Raw genomic sequence first — 18,307 nt, forward strand, 5'->3', positions numbered from 1 at the left:
GTGTAGCGCTCTTTCAGCTACTGACTGGATTTTGGAAGAACACTGGCAGTTCTATTGATTGATTAATATGGAAGCTGGATATGACCTTTGCCATAAACTTCGGGTTTGTTCTAAGAACCACCCTGTTAGCATGTACTTGCATGAAGGGTTCCTGAATGGTTAGTGCTTGTAACTCGCCTGAGTGAAGTAATGGCAATTAAGAATGCCACCTTTCACGTTAAGAATTGCAGTTCGCATGAGTGTAGATGTTCGAAAGGAGGTCCCATAAGTCAGGTAAGTACTATATTTAGATTCCAGACCAGTGAAGGCGGGTGTCTTGGAGGGATTGCTCTTTTAAGACCCTCCATAAATGCTTTTATTGCTGGTACTCTAAACAGTGAAAGGTGTTGCCTGTTTTGAAGGTATGCTGCTATAGCCGCTAGGTGTAGTCTTATGGAAGAGTACGCTAGGTTGCATCTTTGAAGATGCAGCAGGTAACATATAATGTTCTGTATGGAAGCGTCTAAAGGGTTGATTTGGTTGTTGCAGTAAACAACCTTTTCCATTTAGCTGCATAGCATGCTCTCGTAGTTGGTCGCCTTGCCTCTTTAATGATATTCATACAGTTTGGAGGAAAGTTAAGGTATCCAAATTCTAGGTATCCAAATTCTAAGACTTCAGGAGCTAGATCGCTAGGTTCATCTGATTTGGATCTGGGTGTCCGATTTCTCCATGGTTCTGAGTTAAAAGATGGGGTGTGAGGCGCAGCCTTTGATGAGGAACTACTGAAAGTTCCAGGAACGTTGTGTACCATGGTTGTCTCGCCCATGTGGGAGCAACTAGGATCAGTGTGAGTGACTGTTGCCGCAGTTTGCGTGCCACCAGCGAAATCAGTGGTGCTGGGGGAAAAGCGTAAGCAAATCTGCCTGACCAGTTCATCCATATCGCATTGCCTTGCGACAACTGATATGGGAACCTGGCGGCAAAGTACTGGCATTTTGAGTTTGTTTGTGGCAAACATGTCTATCTCTGGGTGCCCCCACTGCCTGAAGAATGGTTGGAGAACTTAGGGGTGAATCTCCCATTTGTGTAGTTGCTGGCTGTGCCTGCTGAGCAGGTCTGCAATCTGACTGCCTTTCCCTGGAAGGTGTTCTGCCAGGAGACAGATATCTTTTGGGATTGCCCACTTCCATTTGCTCTGTGCTAAGTGGGACAGTTGTGGAGAGTGTGTTCCTCCCTGTTTCTGGATATAATACATTGCGGTCATGTTGTCCGTCCGGATCAACACAGTCTTGCTGTACAAGTGTTTTTGGAATGCTTTCCGGGCTAGGAATATCGCTAGCAACTCTAGTTGGTTGATATGCAGTTTCGTTTGTTTGTCCAGAGCACTTGTACTGTGTAGTGAAGGAGGTGGGCTCCCCAGCCTGTCAGTGATGTGTCCACTGTTGGTACTAGTTGTGGAATCGGCTCTTGGAACAGTCGCCCCTTGGAAAGGTTTTGTGGGTTCCACCACTGCAGAGAGTTGTGAGCACAACTGATGTATGACGTTACAACGCATACTTTTACGACGCATACCATTACAACGCGGTTTTTACAACGCATACCATTAAGACGCATAGCGCTTTGGGGTGCTGGATAGTGAATAGTTTAATTTACTATTCCAACTCCAGTCCCCGTGGATAGTAGGGAAGGTGTTGGATAGTAAATTAAACCTATTCCCTATCCTAGAGCGCCCCCAGCGCAATGCGTTGTAATGGTTTGCGTTGTAATGACTGCGTTGTAATGGTAGTGCGTGGTAAAAGATTTGTTGTAAAGGTTGTATACCGAGCACAACTGTCTACCAACACTAGGTCTTTTAGTTGTCCTTGAGCCTGGTTCCACTGCCGTGCTAGGCATTCTTGCAATGGACGCATTTGAAGTCTGGCATGGGGGACAATGAATATGCAGGAGGCCATCATGCCTATGAGCTGCATGAAGACTCTAGCTGGAAGAGTATTGTGGCAGAAATTTGCGAATTAGCATCTGCATGCTGGTTATCCTCGCTGAGTTTGGGTATGCCTTTGCCACTGAGGTATCTATAGTCGCTCCCAGATATTGCTGTATGTGGGATGATTGTAGATGAGATTTTGGGTAGTTTATGGAAAACCCTAGGCTGTGTAGCAGCTGGAGTGTTTGGGACGTGTCTCTTGCACACTGTTGGTCCGATTTTGCTTTATGAGCCAATCGTCTCGGTAAGGGAACACATGGATGTGTTGCCTCCTGAGATGTGCAGCTACTGTGGCTAAGCATTTTGTAAACACTCTTGGAGCAGTGGTCACCCTGAAGGGGAGAACCTTGAATTGGTAGTGTTGACCTTCTATTGTGAACCTGAGATTTCCTGTGAGCTGGATGGATGGATGGGTATGTGAAAATACGCGTCCTTGAGGTCCAATGTTGCCAGGAAGTCTCCTTGCTGTAGCAACCGGAGCACTTGCTGTAGTGTGATCATATGGAAGTGCTCCGACAGGATGTATTGATTTAGGGGTCAGAGGTCCAATATTGGTCTGAGGGAACTGTCCTTCTTGGGAATAAGGAAGTATAGGGAGTATACTTCTGTCTCTTGATGTTGGAAAGGGACTGGCTCTATGGCCCCTTTTTCCAGCATGCATTTCACCTTTTGTTGTAGCAGGGTGATGTGTTCTTTGGACATAGGACGGTGTCTGGGTGGTATGTTTGGTGGGGTAGAAGTGAGTTCTAGGCAATAACCATACTGGATAATTTGTCTCACCCACCTGTCCGTGGTAATTGCGTTCCAGACAGATAGGAATTGTTGGGAGTCTGCCTCCGACCGGTGTTAGGTGGTCTGGAGGTAGCGTGATGAAGTCACTGTTTTGTGGCAGTGGAGGCTCTGGTGTTATTGCCTCCACGTCTTCTTCCCTTGCTATTGTTGCCCCTATAACCTCTGTTGGAGTTTTTGTTAAAGGAACCTTGGGTGTTGCCTTTGTATGACGATGTAATGCCTCGTGTAGCTGCTCTGTATGAGGAGCGTCGAAAGGAACATCTGTGTTGCTGAAACTGCAATGCACCCATTGATTTTGCAGTTTGTGTCTTTCTTCATTTTATCTAAAATGGTGTTGACTGCGGGGCCAAAAAGGAAGTCTGGATTGACTGGCTGGTTAAGAATGGTGGACTGCACCTCGTTCTTAAAGCCCGAAATACGCAACCATGCATGTCGTCGTAGTAAAACGCTAGTGTTAGACCTGGCTGCGGTGTCTGCTGCGTCAAGCGCACATTTGATGGAGGCGTTCAGGTGTTGCATTAAGCTTTCGAGCTGGTCATAGTGTGCTCTGTCGTAACGAGCTAGCAGAGCTTGTGTATTCGCAATCCTCCATGAATTGGACCATGTAGTGAAAAAATCTAACTGCCCTAGAAATCATCACGTCCCCCAAGCCTGGAGAAAAGATCCCACCTGGCCTGGGTGTCTATAAATCAAGGAGCCACCTAGGGTAAAATGTGCAGAGAAACAAATGAAAAGTCAAGAGCTTCGCATCCTCCCCATGTAGTAGCATCACCTCTACGAAGCTCCAACTTATTCCTGTAGATAATAGCCACACCGCCCCCTCTCCCCAACGGGCGGTCAGCTCTAGAGATCCCATAGCCCACAGGTATGGCAAGGGTGATAATCAGATCCGATGCGGAGTCAGCCAGGTTTCTGTGAAGAACAACAAATCAAGAGATCTGTCTTCTAAGAGGTCGAAGACATCCGGATGATGTTTCCTGAATGAGCGAGCATTAATCAAAGCTGCCTGAAAAGGGGGGCCCTGGTAAACTGGTGAGAAAAACTGAATTTTTGGTCCAAAAGGGCAGGCCCCACATCCATCTTGAACCCACACAGTGTGCAGACATGATTTATTTCCTTAGCCACAGCTCAATCACCAGCAGGGCAGCAAGTAGAGGGAGCAAGGGCGCATAAGGCATTCCCAGTATAGCTACGTCTTGTTTCGGCACCTGGAGATTTGCAGGCAGCATGACTGGCGCTGGCCGCTTCCGGGACGCTGACTGGTGCAGACGGGCTTGCCTTAGGCGCGCCAGCGGCATGTCCACGCAGCTCGCATTTAAATATCCAAGTGTGTCAAAGAACTAGAAAGCAACCTGCCAAAAATAGCGGCTCTCAGTGGCACCAAGGTAACTCTGTGGAATGCGGCAGAGTGAAATTCTGCAAGTTCTGCCCATCCCTAGTCAGCATATCAGCTCAGTTCCTTGCCCCATACCCAGACCCACATGGTGTATGGCAAGCACAATGCCCTCTTCCACAAGGTACAGGCGGGTGCATCGGAATAGCCTCTTGTACATGTCTATGACTTCTCCCACATTTGTTGGAGCTCCTTTTCTTAAGTTTTCCCTTTTCAAGTGGTTTTCAACGCTCTCTAGGTGTGCCTGTAGATACACTACTAGCTCCTTCGATGGGGATCACCTCCAGTCAGAGCCCAGGCTACTACTTCTGACGTGTCCTGTGGCTTCTAGCCTCTAGATCCAGTTTTCCCATATAGGAGGCATCTTGCTTGAGGTTCTGGATGCCTACATTTCTCTTAGAGCAAAAAAAAAAAAGTCCACTTGCAGTCTTGATGTAGTGTATCAAAGGGGACTCTGTAGGTGCACTTTTCTGTTGGAATTCAAAGTCACTTGGCAGGAAACCAAAGAAAAGTTTAACCTCCACTTCTGGTCTCTGTGCACCCATTCGAGAAAGCATCTGCTTAAAGGTATTCTCCTGCCTACCCATATCAGATGCCATGCTATGCTATTGTGGTTCACAGGGCTGAGAGTGGAGACTGTAGTGGATCATAGGCTAGTCCAGCTGTGTGAGGTCTCGTGCTGGAGCTCCGCAGCTGCTGGGCATCCATCAGGCTTCTGCACCCCCGCCACCCCCACATTGGTCTAATCATACACACAAGGTCAGCAGTCAGCTGGCTTCACTGCGAATGGCAGCATTCTGATCTTTGTAGGAAGAGAAGGACAGCCCCTCAACACTCCACAAAACAAAAAAATTCTTTGTTTTGAGAATACTGCCCTCACTCACACACCGAAGTGTGTGACATGCTTCATCATCGGGTCTGCTTACAATACGCCCAGGTGTAGGCACACTCCGGGCGGAGCATAGGTAGGGTTTTTTTTTAACATAAAAAGACCATAAGACAAATGTACAAGACCAAACAACATATAAACATATAAATCAAAAAGTGATCAGTGAAGTATCACCCAGTGACTGAAAAAGGTTCACAACATGTGCAGTTAAAGGGAAAGTGTTTAAAACTAGTTTGTGGATACCAAGCAAAAACTTTAATAGGTTCCACAACCAGGATTAAAAGAAATAAGCGGATGGGTAATGTTTCCAAGAGAAATTCATGATTCTCAAAACAACCCTCCTAATACCGCCTTTGTCAACATGTTTTGACCGACTTACTGTGCCATAAGGGTCACCCCGGTCTTCTTCAGGACATGTGTTGTTACCAGTTTCCAAAATTGGTCACACCGTAATTCGGTCTAAGTACCAATTTACTGATCCCATGCGATTCCAGTTGAATCAACATGTATGGAGAGGATCCCAACAATAAGGGAAACGTGCTGGAAATGTAAATAAATCCCATATGAGTATATGGTTAGAACCCCAATAGGGGAAAAAAGACGGAAAATAATCGCATTTGTCACATCCCCTTAATCATAATAGAAAGGTTCTGTTTATTGTACATGGTCTTAAGGGATACCATATTCAGCACCCATCAATAACATTTAAAATGAGTTAATTAAAAAAAAAAAATCGAATCTTCTGTGCAATGTTATAATCGAAAATAATCCACATCTCTTAATGAATCCGCCCTCTGTCTCCGGACGTTGTGTATAAATTGTATTAGTGCTCCATAAACAACTTCACCTGGAGCAACATGACCGCTTTAATGCAAACCACTCACAGAGTTTATTGCTGATGTAAACTCGACATGGCGTCCAGCAGGTCGGTGTCCCAAGAACACAACCTGCAGTAAAGGGAAAATAACAATACAGAGGAAGCTACTCACACCCGGCCTGGAATTACATTCTGCTAACAACGCTAGCGGTGCGAGCCACCGTGTATGGACTATAAAGACCTGTAATCTTAAGGTACGTTGGCGTCAGCTAAAGTAACGCCGTCCGCCACAAAAGTAACAGGTCATAATGCCCCCCCCCAAGCACCTCTATAGCTCCTTACTGTTCAGAGGAAGACACCTCGTTTTTCTGCCTGTTTCCGGATCGCCGCGAAGATGCTAGCGACCTGATGTGAGGAGTTCAAATAGCCTGGGAGACCCGCCCGTCGGATCCGCCCTCTCCGAAACGTGTCGGGAGGCGTCCCACGTCATGCGTGTGGCCCCGCAGAGCCCTGGGAGATTGAGTATTTTGTTGGTTTTCTGCAGCGGCACAGCACCGTCACTAGTCATTCAGCGTCCCTCAACCACATGTCTGCCGTTCTCCCAATGGCCTTGTGCGCAGATGGTTGCCACACCGAGTTAAAGTACCCCCAGTGCGATAGGCTTCACACCGTATGCGCAGATAGAAGTCGCGCTAAGAAGAGATACCCCCAGTGAGTCAAAAAACTCCACGCATACCTCCAATCTATGGATGCCCCAACTGCAGGTTGTAAGGTTAGGAGGGCAAGTGAGGCACTATAGCTAGTCTGCTCTAGGTACTGAGGTCGTATGGCACCTCAGTCCCTACATGCTGATCTTCTATGGCCACAAGCATAGTTCTATTCCAGGGCAGAATCCCTGCAACAGAACTACTTCCCTAACTATAGTGAAGAGAGTGGTTTAGCACATCTACTTGAAACAAGGTCTATCTACAAAAAGGTTATTTCTTCATTATTCAATCAATCGATATCAAATACATATTATCCATTACTCCTGTTACACATATTTAAGTCCACTTATTTAGTAGTAGTAATAATAGTAGGGTTCTAGCAATAATCTAAGCAGGTCTCTTGAAATGGGAAATGCTTTTCACTTGACTTGTACTACAACGCTTGGACATACTAAGTGACAAAAAACATGCAAACCGAAAACCAACAGCAGTGTAGAGTCCTGTAATGCTTTACGATATTAATGTTGCATGTCCTACCTCACTGTCTTCCTCCTCTTCCTCTGCCTCCTCAGATTCATTCTCACTGTCCTCAAATATGGCAGACTTTGTGCCACGCTGTGGCTTGGCTGCGGAAGAACAGGATGGTCCAGCTTCGCCTACTGAAGAGGTCGCCTTCTTACTTCCGCTCACCTCTGGCTTTTCTGTTGTGCTGCTTGCATCTTTGCTCATGGTGTCTCCTGCACGACTTTTCCTTGTTTTAGAGGTGTCCAAACTGGATGAGATCCCAGTAGCTTCATCAACCTTGCAGTTCTTGCTTTCCCGGTCTCCAGAGCCTGCCTCTGGTTCTACCTCTCCGTTAACAGTAGGTTCCTTGTGAGCTGCTTTTTCATCTTTGTTGCAATGCCCCTTCTCGCCACCATCCATGGCTGCTTTGTCCTTTACACTTTTGGCACAGTTTTGTCCATAGCGTGTTAGCAACTCTTCAATAGTCATGGTAGCTTCCTCGTGCAATAGAGCAGTTTCCTCGTTATCCACTGAAAAAAAAAAAAACCAAAGAAGAATATTTTAATGGAGCGTTTTAACTACTCGATAATTCAATGCAACTGAAATGCCGAAAGTGCATGAACAAGTCTAAAACTTCTATATTATATGGTTACAACAGACCAAAGTGAATTCCATGAGCTGTCCTGCCAGAGAGACAGTGAACCGGCATTCTTAGATGGTAAATAGATTTGGCATTTGTAAAACTTAATATTGCAGGTGGGATGGGTGAGGTATGATGCAGAGAAGCCTGGCCCCTACACCATAGACATGCATTCATGCAAGAGGCCATCTTCAGTGAATACAAGCCCGAATCCGGAGGCTGGCAGAAACATTGTAATGCAGGCAAATCTACAGACGATTTTATGGCCTCAGTTTCTCAATCTTTGTAGGACTGTGAAGAACTAGAGAGATGTTGGAGATACTCAAGCATTTCCTTATGAAATGTATGGGATTTAACATTCCTCTCAATTATACTTACTTAAGATCTTATACCGAATAATGCCCTTGCTCCTGGCAGCCTCTGGCGAGTTAAGAGGGTAAGCATGAAGTTTAAGATGAAGAATTTGCTCCAAGTACTGGGTTGCACCTCTGGACCCTTAAATTTAGGAAGCCATCTCCTATGTAAAACTGTATTTTTAAACTGCATATTTAAACAGGCTTACTGCATAACAGAACCATTTCATTTTGAAGATACCAGTACAGACAAGGTGGATGGGTTTGAAAAACATAGGTGCATGAATCGTAAATATCTGCCCTGAAGTCCTAAACATTAGAATTGGCACCACACAAATAAATATAACCAATTCGCTAATTAATGGTGAATTAAAAAGCACAAAGGTATTGGCCACGGTCAAAACATAGGGACACCAAGGCAGGAAGATATTTGTTTAGAAGATTTTTGTTTGCCATCAAATTTTCTTTTGACAGTTGTCAATCATATGGCAGTGGAAAGAAGCTGGGACGATTTGTGGAGTGGGTATGGATAAACCCCCTTTGAATAAAGTGTTAAACAAACTCAATAACTGGCAAGTCACAAATCACACTTTTCTTGAAAGCAGGAAACCAATTACCATAAAAAAGTAATCCTAATTTCTACAAGTCAAGCTAATGATTTAGTTTTATCAATTCTCATGTCTCAAGACTGACATTCTAACACATTCCCTACACTGGAGTCATGAAGAAATAAAGGTTTAACGAGATAAGCCTATAGAGAAGTGGAGTAAGCAGTTTATAGGTTCAATTGTAACACTACCATCCCCAGGGTACCGTCTTTAAAGAGGAGTGCGCACCACAACTCACTTATTACATTTAAGCAATGTGTACCTGGATCTAACTTTTACAAGACATCAGCTGACAGCCATGCCACAAAATGTTAACGAAAGAAAAAATTACTTTTCTGTTGTGCAAATGTTCTTTATCACAGAGTTCAACGTGGTTTCCAAACTTGTGGGTCTTGAGGAGGATTGCCTTTTATCACTACAACGAATAACATGACAGTTTTGATGTAAACTATTACTCAAAGGATGCAACAGGTTTGACGGAGCACCCCACTCTCCTTTCTTGAATTACCGGACCTGGATAAGCACTTAGGATGGACTGCTAGTTACTCCTTGCCTACTCCTCCAATACAAGAAATTGTTCTAAATTGCATAGGAAATTTAGTATTTGGTGGGTAGCTGAAAAGAACTAGCACACTCCAGGTAATTTACAAATGGGTAGGATCAGTAATGCAGTCTGTTTGCTTGGTGACACTCCAGCAGCAGTTAGTAGAATAGAGACCTCTAGCAAATGTACATTACTAAAATATCTACCCCATACTCAATCTTAGTCGCTTACAAAACAGTAAATAAAAGTGAGAAAAATAAATTATGCCAGTTAGTGATGCCGTCTCCAGGGGCTATAAAGTTTTTTTTTTAAGTAAAAATATAAATGGCTTTAAATTATACATTAAATTTAAAGAAAATATAACATTCCTCCTAAAGAAAAGCACAGCTTTCTTAATACTGGAATTTCTCTTAATAGAAAAATAAAAATCCCACCTGTAACCAGACATTCATAAGTAATCAATGTCAACGAAGATCCAATGTCAGAACAAGAGATATTTGAAAATCATTCAATAAAATGAATTTTAAATCTGCTCTGGAAGCTGCAGACTGAGTTTAGAATCTGTTTTTTAGGCCAGATGAGTCAAGTGAAATATCAATGTGTTGAATATTTGATTAATTAACTTCCAAGTGCATAATGATCACCAGCAAAAAGTATAGTTAGAAAATCCAAAAAACTGTCCCAATTGATGGAGGCTAATAACAATGGGTCCTTTAGGCATCTTTTCTGATAGAGTTCATTAGTTAGAAACAGCAAGACCAAGATGAAGAAACATGCCTTGTAGTGCCAATGCTGAAACCTCAAATATTGACTCTCAATGCTGTAAAAAGCCTGGAGCAATCTGAAAGACTTCATAATCCAATGGCAATCACTACCAAGATCATTCTGCGTCACTTACATAGGACGTAATTAGCGCTTCTTAATGTCTTTCGCTTCCTCGCGCCTCATTTAACCTTTGAGCAGACCACAGTTTGGAAATGTAAAACTTATCTTAATAAAAAATAAATAGGGTAGAATATTGGATTTCCCAGTTTTATACCCCACGAAGCTAATGGACAATGCACAGATCCACCTCATGTCAACACGTTTGCCTCTGTTGAATGGTTGTTAAATACCACCACTTCGTTTCAGTCAGATCAATTTAGGGAAAGAGACAATGGAAGGCAAGTTGCTCCCAAAATATTTTTTATCAACATTGTAACCGAGGGGATAAATAAGCATTATACTAATCTTTCATCAAGTCATATATGCAGACAAACAACAACAATACAATGCTTCTGGCCTTGAACTACAAGACAAAGTTAGTAAATCACTTGTAACCACAGCAACGGTTACTGGCCTTGCAGATTAAAATGTCCTCATATGCAGTTAGTAGCGAAGTTGTTATTTGGTCCTGGCCAATATTAACAAAGACAACCCGTAACCCATAACAGTAAATAAAGAAAAGTGTGAGAAACAATATTTGGTAAGTTAAACGTGTGGAGCTAGTGAGCACACCATCCGCAGTTACATGTACATAAGACATAATTTGAAGTTATTGGCACGTCCACACTTTATAAAGCGCCGATCATACGGTGCCAAATACATATTACGCCAACCCCTGGACTGACCACTGGAATTTAACAAGGAAACTTGAATGAAGCAAGGACACTTATTCACCAAAAAGGTAGGTATGCAGTTTTCTAGCCTCATCAATTTTACTTACCATCATCCTCCTCTGCCACTTTCTCCTTGTCATCGTCGTGGTCATTAAGAGGCCTCCCAGCAATCTGACATAGCTCTTTGATGACGTCTTCAGTAGTGAGTTTGCTATCGATGGCCAGAAAAGCATCTTCCAAAGCCTAAACCCAAAGAAAGTCAGATCACAGAGGACAAAGCTACTAGCAAAAAATTCACTGGCCTGGGGATTCATGAACTGACGGTTCTGTAGACTTATTTCCCTTTAAAAGTGCAACCATGTAACAAAAAAGCCTGGTCTTCTAGAAAGGTCCCTTCATTTAATCACAATTCAGTAACAGCCAATAAATCTGTACAATGTATGCTCTACATAAGAAAGGTAAACAGAAGGAAAACTGATGAGCAAACCTTTAAATGAAGAAACAGTGCCTCATTCATAGAACAGCCTTATTCTGCTGCAGTATGTTGCCTCTAAACAATGAAGGAATAAGCATCTTCCCCTCTAGGATTGCAGATCAACTGGGTAAGGGAAGTTCAATCATTTTTTGTAACAAAACCTTGTCTCTTATATCCTAGCTCTATTAATTTCTTAATCTAGCTGCTACCTGCTGGTGGGGAAAAATTATATATTTTTTACAGCCATCTTAGGGGTCCTTACTTTGACCTGAAAAGTGGTCCTGCTCTGGGTACATTTTTATTTTCTGCAGACTTATAACAACTGTTACACACACACACACACACACACACACACGGCTTTTAAAGTAGCTGTTTTGTAGATGTAATCCCTCCTTATGTTCATGCACACTGCACTTCTTTAAAAACACTACATCACAATGCAGTAACAGTGCACTACGGTGCCCACAACTTATCACCCTCTCCTGTCACTCAGTGCCGGTGTCTCTGCCTTTATAACTTTGTACACCATTTTGGTTTAAGCTACATATGCACTTGTGGTATCCATTTCAATATATTAACAACATACTGCAGGTTGAAGCAAGAGAGGTTCCGGCATACGTCTTAAATAAAACCCATTTTTAAGGGAGCACAGTAACAATTAAACAAAACAGTCTAGTTTCTATCTTATCTGAAGCACTCTATAACCTGCCTTCGACATGCGGGGAGCTACATAGACTGGACCACATGCATTCTGCAGGCATTAAATACACCATGATTCGTTCCACAGCAATAATGCTTGCTTAATATGTTTGCAGCATGATACTACTTTTCTTACACAGTTTTTATTTTATTATTTTGCTGCAGAATCTACCTACAACTAGAGTCAAGGAAAGAGACCAAAGGCAGAAGGGGGTGGGGGACCAAATTAAGTGATTTTCGCTTATAGATTGAATGACTGTTTCATTCCCCAAACCTTCTCACCAAATTCCTCCATAATCAGCCTGGGCTATACAGAATAGTTCCTTCTTAAAAGAACCGGCGAGGTCGCACAACAGAATGTTGAAAAGGTTCTACGTTTAGATGTACAAGTGGGAAGTCGCAGCACAGCTCTGCGATGATAGTTGACTAGCACAATTTTAGCTCCTCCACTAAAAATCAGATTTCCTAAAGGCTGGTAATAGGAACGCACCTACAGGGTCAGAGTAAAAAAGTCACCATCAAGGACACTTGATTATTTTCAGTTTCCATAGACAAGAGAAATGGGGAAATTACTGAAAAAGCAAAGATGCTGACCGCGAGGACGGGAGGAAAACAATCGGGACACTACTTCCAGTTAACAGAAAAAAAGGTATCAAAGTTAAGTGCCGCTGCATCATCACCCTTGAAACTACATAGACAAGTGGTATGATCAGACATTTTTAGGGCTAAGGAAAATAAGAGTACTAGCTGCTGCCAAGACCTCTTTAAATCAGCACCTCAATTTCCCCCTTGCCCCTGGAATAAAACAATATTGGAATAGGGGGAGGCAGACTTAACAGGCGCAATGAGAGTAAATTTAAATAGATGATACTACGAGTCATAATGTGTAGATGTAAATATATATGTGCTATATATCAACTTGTTTTGAGGTGTTCGATGCTAAATCCGACAAGAATGACAAACCAAATTCTGCATCAAATTTCATCTTCATTTAATCTGAGTGCTGTAACTGAATATGTGATTGTAAGCAATCAGACGGTTCAATTAATATTTGTTCAGAGGGTTATGACTAGCAGCAGACTGCCATGACAGCACACCAACACGGCTCCGGAGTCCTACACCCTCAATCCTGCAATATCCGCTACAAGATCCTTAATAATGGGCCAAGCACTCTCATTAATGAATGCAATATCGAACCAAGCGGTCTGCAGTTTGTGGGTGTTGGCCAACCGTCCTATGTTTTCTGGGTAGGTTGGTATCTTGTGGGTCAATTTTTAGGGTCACACCAGTACTACTCTTCATGGTGGACAAACATCCCCAAAACATGCAACTCTATTCGCCACTAACTCATGCCGAAGCAGAAACATGATTTTGGCAATCGGTCCCAAAGACTATATCAGACTGTGTTTTTGCATTTAATGATTACATCGAAAATATTAATATCCTCACCTTTTGTAACTTGCCCTCCTTATAGGCTTTTTGCTCCTTGATTATTTCTGGTAGGTACTTGGCACAATAGAGTGCAACTTCCTCCCCTGAAATGGTACAATAAAAATACGAGTTAGACACCTCTCAATGCATACTGGCCATTTCTAAACGTCCTATATTCTCTTGAAAGTCTATGTTATGATGAACTATTTAACCCACGCATGTTCCTATACAAATTAGTCCAATATGTAAAAAATGCAGTCATCTAGTGGCATGTGTTATGCAGTTAAGTGAAATTCTTTATTAATAGTGCATGAAAACCACTTCAGGAGTACTGAGGGCAATCTGATATTACTGGACCCCAATTGCGTTAGCTGGAATACATAACCTTGAGCACAATAATGCGAATTCTAAAACTGGGGACCAAGCAACCCTTTTAGCACTAAGCTCTCAAAGGAAGGTGGCAGACTTGGATGTGATATAGATATATATATATATATATATATATATATATATATATATATATCTCACCTTAGTGCAATATCAGCAGTATGCCAGTGAGCTCCCAACTATCGGCGGTGCTCATACAAATGCACCCGCTAACAGGTAAATAACATCCAGATACATCTCCTTCCAGTCAAAGATGAGAACGGCATCACAGTGGTAGTTTCACACAATCTACATTTTTGGCCAAGTATATCAACACATTTCGGCGATAGCCATGATCACGATCAAGGCTGTTGAGAAAACGGGTTAATATACTTGACCTTTAAAAGATATACTTGAATGAAATGTGGCAGGAATATAGAATAGGACGTGTAGAAGATCCTTTTGGGTAGTAACAGTACGTATATTTAAAGCTAGAAGGCATTTTAACTTTGTGATATCGGTTGTCGCTGTAATTTTGTTATTTCTACAAAAGTACAGCCGTACATAGCAATGACGAGGCATTATGCAAGTGGCTAATGATTGCCTTTACAAAAGTTAAAGGAAGACATTGTTTTAAGTACATTTTGGCTGTATTCTTGCTTCCGACATTTGATGTAGGCAAGTATTAGGATTTATAATTTTCTCTACCTTTTAACACTTTATTAAAGTGTTCATAGTTAAGGAAATTTAAGTTTCAATATTTTCTAAAAATATAGGAAGTACTTCCTAGGAAGTACTGCAGTATCTAACATTAAATACATTGTACTACACAAGATTTCACAAATATAGTGTACGTTCTCTTTTTTTTTTAACATATTTCATTCTATAGAAAGAAAGTCTACAGAGTACCACAGTAATACCTACAAATTACTGCGCTACTTGAATTATTTTTTTTACTCGTGTTCTCTATTAAGTACTGTCAAAATGTAGAATTATCATTTCTCTACCCATTACCACTTTAAGAAAGTGGTAAAAGTTAGGGAACAATAATAAAAACCTACTACTTACCTATATCTAAGGCCCCAACCAAGAACTCAACAAAAGTGCGCCCAGGGACCTAGTTTTAAAGGAAAGGACAGGAAATCTGCCAAGGCCATTTCCCTAAATCCACAGGCCCAGAAGGAGTTTAACCCTAAGGGGAAGGTCTGGTGCCTGAATTGGAGGCTGCTTCTTTGAAGGAGTTGCCTTACCAAGCAGAATTCAAAGGAATAAGTGGACCATCCAGAGAGGACTTTAGCCAGGAGCAAAACTCTAGTCCCACTTTTGAGGGCCTCAGACAGCTGGCTATCAACCAGGAGGTAGGAGAGGTCACAGAAACTCAAAGGTGTACTGGGAGGAGGGAATCCTGTACAGTGAGGAAAGGTAACCCCAAAATCAGGGTCAACCAGTAGAGTGGTGGGAAAGCCCAACAGCATAGAGAATTCTCCTCCTTAACCAGGCCCATGACACACCCTTAGTTGGAAATCTGGGGGAGACCAAAACATGTGATGATTGTTCAATCATTTTTACTGGCCACAAATGTAAGACAAATGTAAGACAAGGTGAAGGAGTTGTGTCAATCCTGTGTCACTTGTCAAGACAAGTGGAAAGCATATGGCTCCCCTTCTACCACTGACTGTGGTAGGGACCCCCTTTGAGAGGGTGGGGATTGATATTGTTGGTCCCCAAGACCCACCTACTGTCTGTGGAAATAGGTTCTTCTTGGTGGTAGTGGGCCATGCCACCAGATAATCTAAAGCTGCCCCCCACCAACAGTTACTGACCCTGTAGTACTAAGAGTCCTACTTGGCATCTCCCATGGGGTTGAATTCCCTAAGGAGGTCATTTCAGATAAGGGCACCATTTTCATGTCTGCCAATATGAACGGCCATGTAGGATGAGAGTGGAGTGACTTAAGTTCACTCCTCTTACTATCCCTAAGAAAATGGTCTTGTGGATATGTTATGTTATCATTTATTTTGCGCACAGATGCTCCAGCTAAGGAGCATCCTGGCACAGGGAAAAGGTGAACATAACACAACGCAAAAGGAAACAGAAAAGTACAGGAGTCAATATAACAAAAATTAAAACAAGTGAGTTTAAACGGCCCTACGGAATGCTAATAGATCCTCTAACAGGCGGATTTCCAAAGGGAGGGAATTCCACAAAGCCGCAGCTCTCACACGAAAAGAACGACCGCCCATCCGGCTAAGCCTGAAACGCGGGATAACCGCATGGGATTGCCCAAGAGATCTGAGAGAGCGAGTCGGGACATAGGCGGATAAGAGATTGAGGATATCAGGTGCCGATCCTTTTAAAATTTTAAAGGCAAGGCTAAGGGCCTTAAAGTGGATTCGGCTTGGTTTGGTAACCAATGTAGGGACTGCAGGGTGTTGGAAATGGGACAGGACCTCGGCAGACCCACCACTGCTCTCGCAGCCGCGTTCTGTACGCGCTGCAAGCGCACGATCTCAGATTGGTTAACTCCCAGCAGGAGCGAGCTGGCATAGTCCAGCCGGGAGATAATCGTCGCTTGGATGACCAGCTGTCTCGTCGGGGCATCAAAAAATTTGAGCACCGGCCTTAGCCCACGCAGGACACCGAAACAGCATGCCGCCACTCTTAGTGTGGGTAGTGAAGCAAAGGGTGTGGTCTAGCCACACTCCCAGGTTTCTAAGTTCCATCACTGGTGTAGGGGCCTGCCCTAACTCCAGAGGCCACCAGGTATCCCCCCAGCGATCCGCTCCCCTCCCAACGATCATCACCTCAGTTTTTTTCACGTTCAGCTGGAGACAGTTGTTATTCATCCAGCTGGCCACCTCTCTCAGCCCATCTCGGAACCTGGGGGCATCCTGTTCGGCATCCCCGCTGATCGTGACCGCTGGCTGCGTGTCGTCGGCATACGAGACCATGGTTAGGCCCCACTGCCTGGCGACATCAGCCAGCGGCCGCACGTACAGATTGAAAAGCGTGGGACTCAGCGAGGAGCCCTGAGGGACCCCCCAGGTCCAGCTGATGGAATTTGAACTGAAAAGGAGGGTTGGCAACGCAGAAGGAGCGATCGCTGAGGAAGGAACGGAACCACTGCAGCGCAGAGCCACAGATGCCAATGTCCTCCAGGCGGTGCAGAAGGATGCGATGGGACACTGTGTCAAAGGCAGCGCTAAGGTCTAATAAAATAAGCGCTGCCGTTTGACCTGCATCCAACACACTCCGCAGATGTTCTACCATTGCCAGAAGGGCGGTCTCCGTGCTGTGACCAGCACGGAACCCATTCTGCGCAGGGTCGAGGACATTGGCCCCGGCCAAATGCTCGGATAGGGCCAGGTTGACGTGAGCCTCCATGACTTTGGCCGGCCAGGGAAGCAATGAAATCGGGCGGTAGTTTTCCGGTTTTAAAGGATCCAATGATGGTTTTTTCAGGATCGGGGACACCACCGCCTGCTTCCACTTGGCAGGAACCGTACCTGAAGTCAAGGAAAGGTTAATCAGCGAACACACTACAGTGCGCCCCTGAAAAGAAGGATCTCTAAAGAGGGCAGGTCTGAGCGGATCCGCAGGAGAACCGGACTGAACTCGTTGTGCCAGCTTGACAAACCCATCCCAGGAAAGAATAGGGAGAGAATGTAATGCCGGGCAACTGCGAGGGCCATTCAGAGGAGTGCGTGGCAGCGTCGTACTGGGAAACGACTGATAGATGGTCTTAACATTCTCAAAAAAGAAAGCGGCCAAGGTCTCACAATGGGAGGTAGAACCGTCCACTTGAGGAACTGCTCTCTTAGCCATCAGATTTTTAAGGGCTTTGAAGATGGTCTTCGAAGGGTTGTGGCTGTTATGGAATCCCGTCGCATAGAACGCTGCGCGGGCTCTACAAATAGCTCGATGGTAGAGCTTGACAGAAGCCAAATACGTGGTTTTTCTGACGGCATCATACGTCTTCCGCCACTCCCTTTCTGCCCGTCTACATGAACACTTCAGAGCACGAAGGGCACTGTCATACCAAGGACTCGACTGCCTGGAGCTGGATTTACTCGAGATGATGGGCACCAATATGTCGAGCGCCTTGGTAATCCAGCTGCAGAATTGGTCATAGCCCGAAGTGACGTTGGACAGAGGGCCTAGTGGCTCTTCAGCCATGATGTAATGTAGGTCCTCTAGCCTGAGCTTATTCCAGTGCCGCCGAGGGATCCACTTAGGAGATGGAATAATGGGGGTTTCAGGGAGAGGTAGCCAGATGGACACCAAAAAATGATCAGTCCAACCCACTGGAGAAATAGCCAATCAATTAAAACCATGAAGAGCATGATTATACATTGTAAATGCATGTAAATGTAAATGTATTGCGACTTATATAGCGCACGTATCACCCGAAGGCATCAAGGCGCTTGCCTTGGGAACCCGTCCTGGCTTTTCCCTGTGAGATAACCCCTACTGGCCATCCCCAAGGTGAAAGCCAGGCATCCCGCAGCGGGTGGGCCGCCGTAGT

At 44.1% G+C, this 18,307-nt stretch overlaps 1 protein-coding gene across 1 annotated transcript in view; it reads right to left on the minus strand.

Annotated features, from left to right (window-relative positions):
* Nucleotides 1–18,307, minus strand: part of PPM1G (protein phosphatase, Mg2+/Mn2+ dependent 1G) — a 177,391-nt gene that overhangs the window by 122,668 nt on the left and 36,416 nt on the right. The window contains exons 3-5 of the mRNA XM_086928168.1: nt 13,435–13,520; nt 10,919–11,054; nt 7,102–7,598 (exon numbers count right to left, since the gene is read on the minus strand). Of these exons, the coding sequence (XP_086784294.1) occupies nt 7,102–7,598; nt 10,919–11,054; nt 13,435–13,520 (719 nt within the window). The remainder of the gene's footprint in view (nt 1–7,101; nt 7,599–10,918; nt 11,055–13,434; nt 13,521–18,307) is intronic.

This window comes from Lissotriton vulgaris, chromosome 6 (genome assembly GCF_964263255.1).
Source record: "Lissotriton vulgaris chromosome 6, aLisVul1.2, whole genome shotgun sequence".
NCBI classification, from domain to species: Eukaryota; Metazoa; Chordata; class Amphibia; order Caudata; family Salamandridae; genus Lissotriton; species Lissotriton vulgaris.